This window comes from Gymnogyps californianus, chromosome 9 (assembly GCF_018139145.2).
Source record: "Gymnogyps californianus isolate 813 chromosome 9, ASM1813914v2, whole genome shotgun sequence".
Classification (NCBI taxonomy): domain Eukaryota; kingdom Metazoa; phylum Chordata; class Aves; order Accipitriformes; family Cathartidae; genus Gymnogyps; species Gymnogyps californianus.
The window spans coordinates 24,538,991-24,547,725 of record NC_059479.1 but is presented as its reverse complement, the minus strand read 5'-3'; the positions used below and the strand labels follow the sequence as shown (position 1 = coordinate 24,547,725).

Here is an 8,735-nt window from a genome sequence, read left to right as displayed (position 1 = left end):
GCTGGGGGCCGAGAACATCCACAGGAGAGGAATGCCAGAAAAATGCAAGATTTATGTGCTTTCCCTGCTGCATCTACTGGGCTTCTGCCCTCCTCTTGGCGAACAGCAACCCCAAAGCCTCACGCCAAAACCCCAGGGAAGCTGAGCCAGGGGGCCGTGGGAAGGCCTGCACCCCCCGCCAGCCCGGCCCTGGGGGAACCGCTGATGGTGGGGAAAGCAGGCACCGGGCGTGCCCGTGCCCTCCCGAACGGGCACCGGGAGGGAAGAGCCGGCACCGGGGGGTGCCCGTGCCCTCAGCCCGAGCCGTGCCGGCGCCGGGGGGTCCCGCCGGGAGACAGCCCGGAGCGGACCCGCGGCTCCTGGCAGCCCACCGCACCGGCTCCGGTCTCTCCCTCCCGTCTGCCGGGATGCGGCTCCGGGCCCCGCCGCCGGCCCGAGCATCCCCCGAGCGGGGCCGCCCCTCCCTCCTCTTCCTCCTCCTCCTCCTCCTCCCACCGGCCGGCCCCGAGCCCCGGCGCCGCTGCCGGCCCAGAGCCCTCGCAGCCGCGGGGCTGGCCGGGGCGGGGGGGGGGGGGGGAAGCCGTGCCGTGCCGAGCCGTGCCGAGCCGTGCCATGCCGTTCTACAAGCGGAGCGTGGTGGGGCGGCGGGGGCGGTCGGCGGTGCCGCTGGCCGAGCTGCGGGACGTCTGTAGCCTGGCAGCGCTCACCCTGCTCCGGCAGCTCGCCGACCTCTGCGGCCACTCGCTCGCCCTCCTGGGAGACATCGAGGGTCACCTCCTGGCCTTGGGTCGCCGCACCGGGCGGCTGCACCGTCGAGCCGCCCGCCTGCAGGCGCTGCTGCGGGGCCGGCCGCTGCGCGGGGCGCACGCCGCCCCAGGTAAGGCGACCCCCGCCCGCCCCCGGGGGGGGGGAGCTCCCTGGGTCCCCCGGCCCCGGGGGGGGGATGCGCGGCTGGGGGTGCCACCCGTCGGGGCTGCACCCCGCTCCGAGAGGGATCCCGTCTCCCCTCCCCAGTGCAGGGAGGGGTCTCCGGCGCTGTTCCCCTCGACGTGGTTTGCTCCCCCCCGGGTGCCCCGCGTCCCCTCTCCGGGGTGGCTGACCCACGCCGGCTCCTGCTGTCGAGGTCCCCGCTCTTCCATCGGCGGGGAGGTCTGGCGGAGCCGGGGAACGGGGCGGCCGAGGAGCGGCGATGCCACCGCGAAGCCCTTTTCCTCCCGGCAGCTGGGGCAGACTGGGGGAGCGTGCCGGCCTGTCGCGTTGGGGTGAGGTCGGGACAGCTCAGCAGCAGCCTTTCCCTCTGCCTGGCCTTTATTTTCCCGCACGCAGTGGGCATTTTCCAGGCTGCCGGCCAAGCACGCGTTTCACGCTGCGTCGCCGATTACCGGGGGCTGTTTCTGGGAAAGCGGGGACGCCGGGCTGGTTCTCGCCTCCGCACCACTGTCCTTGCCTTGGATGCTTCACTCCCGTCCCGGGGCAGGGGACCGAGGTGGCCGTCCCCTCGCTGTGCTTTCAGCCAGCGTGTAGCTGCAGATCAGCGTGGAGCAGCTTTCACTCGGGGTTTTGTGTGGCCAGGGAAAATGACAAGTTGTAGCCCGGGCGTCCTGTCTGCTCATCCCCTCTCCTGGCAGCGAGCGGGGTTTGTTTTTGCCTGGACTGCTTTCATTTCCCATTTCAAGCGTTTCGGTTTGGCACAGGCTTCTGTGCTGGGTCAGAAGCGGGCAGCCTGTTTCAGAGGAGCTTAAAATAAGCTCGTTTTGGAATTGTTTATAAAAGTTTATTTTAAAAGGCTTTGTGGGGCGGGGAGGGGGAGTGTTGTTCGAGCACGTTTTCCCCAGAAGCGCAGCACATTTCTCAGGCCCTTGGCAAAACGCGTGCCTCTTGTGCTTTCGGCAAACCCCCTTGCAAGTGCTGTTTTGCTGCTCCGTCTGCGTGGAGCCATGGGAAATGACTGCCAGACCCTCGCAGCGTGCTTCCCGGATGCAGGGAGCAAGCAGAGCGCTCAGCCTCGGCCTAGGAGATGCACTGCTCTTGCAAATGCTGCTGGAGTAAATCAGCTGTCGGGGTAAGAAGAGGCTCCCGCTGTCCCGTGCATCGGCCAGTAGAGAAATGAGGGGACAAGGAGGTACCCCAGTCGCCCACGCTGACGCGTGCACAGCACCAGTGCAGTGCCAAACCCTGCAGCGTCACCACCCTACGTGCTGGACCGGTGTCTCCCGGAGGAGGAGCTGGCCGTGACGGTGACCAGATGGCCCCTCGCCACCCGCGTCTGGCCGGCAGGTTGGGAAGGCTCTCGGTGGCCGCAGGAGCCTTGTGTGCTGCCGTGGTGGCTGCGGGAGGCGGGGGGGACGGCGTCGGGGACGGCAGGGCTGGCTGCAGCGCGGCGAGGGTGGGGAGGCAGTGGCTGCTGCGGGCACGCTGGGTTTGTAGCCCCCGGGTTGTGTTTTCAGCTGCACGTCAGTGCCGTGCGCCTGGAGTTTCTCTTTGAGCAACATCACAACTAGTTGCAAGCGGTGTGTGTAACGCAGCGGGCAAATAGTCCTCCCGTGCTGCAGCTCCTCATTAGAGCGTCATGAATATGCATGTATGCAGATGTGCAGGGATGGCTCTCTCAGCTGGCTGGCGAGCTGGGGGTCGGAGGCGCGCGGTGATAAAAATGCTTTGATTTTTTTTTTTTTGTGGGAATAGCTGGGGCGGTGTGAAGCGAGCGGAGCCGTGCCCACCGCACCTCCCCTTCACCCCTGCTCCGGCGGCACAGAGACTCGGGGGGTTTGCATTTGTCCCCGCACCCCAAGGGGAGCACAAGCCACCCACTCTCCTGCCTGCTCCTCATCCATCCCCCACCGCTGCTCCTGCAGCCAGCGGGGTGCGGGAGCCTCCGGCTTTACTGAACTCTTTACTTAGGGGAAGAACAAAATTCCGATTGCTGTTTCGGTTGCTGTTTGTTTTTCTAAGAGCTCCAGCATCAGCCTGTTGCGGGGGAACAGTTCACGTCTCTGGAGGACGGGAGCTCCTTGCAAGCCCCCGGCGCCCCGGCACTGCAGGGAGAGCTGCGTGAGAGCACTTTGTACTGAGCTGCGGCACTGTGCAGAGTCCCTTGAGTGAGGAGCAAATGCTTAACAACACCCCGCTCGGGGTTTGGTTTTTTTTTTTTTCTCCTCGTTTCCATTTCTTGAAGAGGATCCAATGGTAAAAATCACGTTTCTCCTCTTAAACTGGAATAAAGCCCCGTCCTGTCCCTAGGAGATGCTGGGGAAAATGCCCCAGGACCAAACGCGCCCTGGCGTAGCCTTCACACAGCCAGCGGGGTCTGGGCGATGTGTCGCAGCCAGCCTGACCAGCTTGTAAGGACAGTGATGGGTCAGGCCCTGGGAGGGAGCGGGAGCCATCCCTCCCAGGCAGGGCTGGAGCCAACACCAGCCCAGCACGGCGCCGGCTGCAGCAGCGGCTGGCTGCAGTCTCCTCTGGGCCGGGTTAGTCCCATCCTCTGGCTCCTCGGCTGGCACCGTATGGCGGGCATCAGGGGCTTCTCGGGGCTTTCGCAGCGAGTGGGAGCGCTCCAGGCATTGCCAAACCCCAGCTAGGAAACCGCAGCCACGCTGCCTGGATGGGGGAGGCAGGGCGCGGGGTCGGCCGCCCGGCCCTGAACGGCCAAGCTCGCTCCAGCTCAGGTCGGCACGTGGCGGTCTGCCCTGCCCAAGGATGGTCCTCGCGCCACTTCAGCTCCCGGGTTTGGGCATCCTCAGTTGGGCCAGGAGTCTTTGCCTGGCTTTGGTTCCTCCCAGGCAAGTTTAAAGGGATCCAAAAGCCGTGGGTCTCCTCGCTGGCAAGGGAAGCCTCACGGCTGGGGAGCTTGGGTCACCGCTGTGCAGCAGGACATGTCCGTCTGTCTGTCCAGAGGCTGTGAGCCAGTGGGAGCTGCTTTGTCTTCCTCATCAGGAGGGGGAGATGCTGGTGTAGCAGCATTGCTGCCAGACGAAGGAATCGCACTGCGAAGGGCCGGGGGAGCGCTTAATCCGACGAGGCAGCGTGGTTGTTTCCAGTGCGAGACAGCAGCCAAGGGCTGTCGGATTCCTCTGCTCTTATTCATCCGCAGTTGCGTGAGAGCGGGGGGGGTGCGCGCTTGTCCCGGGGGAGCTGGGCGCATCCTGCCCGCCGGCACGTGGAGGTGAGGATGGGCGCAGGGGTCCTGCTGCAGCCGAGGGCAGAGCAGGGACCGCGCTCCCCATCCCGCTCCCCTCGGCACAGCCACGTCTCGGCGGGGTGGCACTGAACCCGGCTCTCCTGCCAGCACTTGGCACTGAAGGCGGGGGCCGCTCTGCAGCCCAGGAAAGCCCCTGGTGCTCTGGCTTGCTGGCTCTCACACGGATCCCCGACCGGCTGCCGTCCTGCCCATCGGCGGGGACGTGGCTCCATGGGTGACACGAGCCAGCGCTCCCGCCTCAGCCCTCTCCCCTTGGGACCCAGCGGCTCTAGAAATAAATCTCAGCAAAGAAGAGGATGGGGGCCCGGCGCCGAGAGCTATTTAAACCGTCGTCCCTGAAGAGCTGTGGGGATGGTTCTCTGGAAGAAACCCCGGGCTGTGCTGGCAGGAGGAGCTGTTTACTGCTCTTGACGAAATATGCGGCGTTCGCCATCCTCTGACCTCCCAGCCTTCATCTTGAAACAAGCCATCGAGATAGGCAGAGCCGTCAGCCAGCCCTGGGGGCTGCTGTCCCCTGTGCCCTCCGCCTGGCTCTCTCCTCACTGGGTGGGTAAGGGCTGGCACAGACGTTTTCCCCCAGATCCTGTCACCAGTTTAAAGAAAAAAGAAAGAAAGAAAGGAAAAAAAAACCCTGCTGACTTGCTCGAGTGTCCTGCCAGGCTGGAGTGGCCGGGCTGTCCCTCGGCCCCAGGCAGAGCCGCTGCTGAGGACAGGGGCTGCAGCCAGCTCTCACAGCCATGACCACAGCCCCAGGGATGCACCCGTGTAAACCTACTGGAGACCCACAGCTCCGTTTTGGGGGCCGGGTAGCTGAGCCCCGCTCCTTCTGGCCCCGCAGCCACCCTCGCCAGCTCCTCTCCATGGGCTCAGTGCTTTTCAAGTCAGAGCGAAGATGCCGGGAGCGGTGCAGGGCTCTCGCAGTGCAGAGCCACGGGGACGGAGACACCCCAAACCCAGGGGATGAGAAGGGTTGGTTCGGAGTGAGATGTGGCTTCGGTCCCCGCCTGCCAGCAGCCGCTGCCCGCAGGCATGGGGAGAGCGGTGCTCTCCTCCCCGGCAGCCCTGACCCGCTGCGGCCAGCACCGCCGCCGGGAAGGAGCACTTGTCACAGGGCAGCTCTGAGCCTCCTTGGCCATCACGACAGGCTGCGGCAAGCGCAGGGTGAAGGCTGCTCGCCCCCACAGCAACGCCGAAGCAGTTTGCGGAGGTCCCCGCCCTGGGAGCCCGGCGCTGCTCAGCCTGGCCACAACGCACCGCAGCCTCCTCTGCTGAGCAGAGCAGCTCCCAGAAAGCTCCCGGACCCCCAAGATGTTTTCCCTGCCTGCTTTTTTCCAAACCAGCGGTGATTTCGGTGTCGGAGGGGAGAGCACAGCTCCCCCAAAGGCTGCCTCGGCGCGGGCGGGAGGCGGGAAGGTGACCAAGGCTGGGATGGATGGCTTCGGCTGCCAGAGGAGGGGGAGCGGGGAGCCGCACCCTCCCTCTTAACAGGAACCGTCTGCAGGAGCGGCTCAGCGAAAAGGCGGATAAATGAATAACGCACGTCTCCCACCCGGACCCGCTTTGGCTGATGGCCGTCCTCAGCGGCGGGCTGATAGCCGTGCTCGGAAAATGCATGCTGCAGGCAGCGCGGTGGTTAGGAGAAGACACCATCCCTGCCTGCCCGCAGCTTCCCTACGCCGCTGAAGTTGCTGCAAGGACAGAGCAGCCCTGGCCGGGCTTTGCCACCCTCCGTGGTTGCAGTTCCCCCCCAGCACACCCTGCCCGTGGGTGTGCAGTCCCTGCAGTGCCTGGTCCCGCTCAGGGGGGGACACACTCCAGACATCTTGGGAGCTGGCATTGAGGGTGGCATCTCCAGTTCGTTGCCGTGACCTCTCTCCCTCCCTGCTGGGGTTTTGCTGGGGCTGGGATTCCTGCTTAGATGGACCCAAATCCTGCTTCCAACTGGAAGCATTTTCACCCTTGGGTAGCTTTTTGAAAGGGTTTACGTGAGAGCTGATCTGGCTGGCGGTCTTTCCTCAGGAGCTGGGCTGTGGCCCTCAGAGGCAGCAGGTCCCTTGGGGGCAGCAGGTCCTCGGGACCCCCGTCACCCAGCAAGAAGTGCACAGAGGCAGGAGGGAAGGTGGCCACCTCTGTCCCCTTGCAGCCTCGCACATCCCTGGTGTTCATGTTTCCTCCTGCCTGGGCCAGTCCCTGCCGTGTGAGCTTAGAAGAGAGACTCCTTTAGTACCAGTATTTCTGTAGCAGAGTGGTTCCTCTTAGGAAGCACTTACGACATCACGTCGGCTGTGAATATGGCAGCGATTACGGTGCACAGGAACATGGATTAGCTTCAACTATGCGTCTCCAAAGAAGCGTGCGTCATCTTAAAGCAGTTTGAAGGATGCATTCACCTCCATGTGGAAGCAAGAGTTGGAGCTCACTTTGGCAATGTGTTCTCCAGCTGCGGAGACCTCCTTGATGCTCAGAGAAGGAAAAGGTGTGAGCGTGCAGGCGGGACCGCTCCCCCCGGCGTGTGTGCAGGTTGTCCGGGCAGCAAGGAGCGGCAGGGGGGGGTCTGATAGCGCCCGAAGGAGCATCCTGACTCGCAGAAGGGCCACCTGCGCTCTCCTTCAGCCGGTTGCTTTGCAAAGCGCCAGTAGCTGGTGGGGCTGTGTTTTGGAAAGCAGGTGACCCCCTGGGCCAGGCTGGAGGGCTCCGTCCTGCCTCGAGAGGATGCTTCTCGGTGGGGCCAGGCGCTGGGACCCACGGGTGACGCCACAAGCGCCCGCACTGCTGCGGATCAGCGGCTCGTCCCCCCAGCGCCTGCCATTTGTAGGGCTTTCCTAGTTGGCAGGTGCCGGACGCCGTGCAAACCTGACGGACCATCTCCACGCGGTGTGTGTTGCAGCTCCTGAGCGCAGCAAAGGTCATCTTGAGACCGTAATAACTGAAAGGCAGGAGCTGCTCACCCCAGGGCCAGGCTCTCCACTGCCAACCGGGACTGGGACGCGTCCGGTGGCAGGGCCAGGGCTCCTACCCCTGCTCCCGGTGTGAAATATATGGGGCCAGCGCGTGGGGTGCCCCATCACGAGCCAGTGTGGGGCACACGGCCACATGCTGGGGTGTTCAGGGCACCCCATAGCCCTGCCCCACATCCCAAGCCCAGGCCCTGGCTCCCAGTGAGCGGGGATTTCAGGAGTCCTGGCAGCACCGGGCTGCTGTGGCGTTGGGCTGGGGCACGGCGGGGCTGGCAAAGCAAGCGGGGTGCCCGGCTGGCAATGCTCTGGCACCCATGGGTGCCAGCTGGCTCTGTGCTGCCCACCTGCTTGTGCCCTCAGCCCCCTTGTGGGGGCAGCCACAGTGTGGGAAGGGGACACCGATGCGACCTGCCAGCAACAAGTCCTGTCCCCAAACCCCGCAGCACCCCAGCGACCAGCGTCCTCCCCCGCAGCCCCTCGTGTCCCAGTGTCCCTCACCCAGCCCTCGCTGTCCCCACCTCCCAGCTGATGCTGTCCTGTCCCGTGCGCAGCACTGGGGTCAAGGGCAGAGGGTGCCACCCTGTCCCCCACCCCGGCTGCCAGCCTCCCCGTGTGCCGCGGTGGGTGCCGGGGCTGCAGCTTGTGCCTCCAGGCAGGGCAACGGCACCCCCACCCTGACACCCCTGTGCAGCGGGGTGCCCCATGCATCCCCCCGAGGCACGTCCTGTGGCCTCGCTGCCACCCATGGGGGGCTGTGGCTGCGCCTGGCACTGCTCGGCATGGCCCAAATGCCACCGAGGACTCTCATATGCCAACCTTGTGCACGCTGGGTGCCCACCACTTCACTCCTGATGGGCACGAGGGGGACACAGGGACCCGCCAGGGACCACTCCTGGCTGCTTAGGAACCCATCAGTCCCTGGGGGACTCGTATCCAGCTCCCAGCATGGTCTGTGCTCCCCAGGTACTGGTGCCCAGCACCATGCCCGCTGGCCATACCCAGCACGCCGCGGCCGCTGGCACAGGGCCGGGCAGCGCGCTGGCTGCTGCGTGCGCACGGGGGCCGTTTGCTGGCAGCACAAAGCCTGGATTGAGCGAGAGCTGGCGCGGCGCTGAACGGGCCGGGTGTGCTGGCGGGGAGAATCGGCTCTTCTTCTTCTCACCCGTGCCAGCGGGCTCTGCCGCCCTCCTCCTGCGCTCGTGCCTGGCAGCGAGGACAGCCGCCCACCACGGGCACCGAGATGCCGCTGGCCGGGGAGCAGACTGGCGCTTCGGGTGCCGGCAGCGGCGTGTGCGTGGCGCTGGGTGAGTACGTGCCGGCAACACCGGGGTGACAGACCCCCTTCTGCCAGAGCCCTGACCCCCGGGCACAGATGCCAGCCTGGCACGGTGCAATGGCTGGCAGCTGGTCACAGCTCCAGGAGCCTTAGTGAGGCGGTGAGGGGAGGCTGAGCGTGGTGGGCAGTATGGAGATCGGGAGTGCGTCGTTAGCCCCTTGAGTTAATCTAATGACGGCAGATCGAAGCAGCCGGAGGGGACAAGCTAATTCCCCCAGTTAACCAGGCAATGGCTGTTAGC

The 8,735-nt window shown here is 65.3% G+C and overlaps 1 protein-coding gene across 1 annotated transcript in view; it reads left to right on the top strand.

Moving 5' to 3' along the window:
- The first annotated feature begins 612 nt into the window (after positions 1–612).
- The window catches only part of NHSL2 (NHS like 2), a 34,264-nt gene continuing 26,141 nt past the window's right edge, over positions 613–8,735 (top strand). The window contains 1 exon segment of the mRNA XM_050902046.1: positions 613–877. Coding sequence (XP_050758003.1) covers positions 613–877 — 265 coding nt within the window.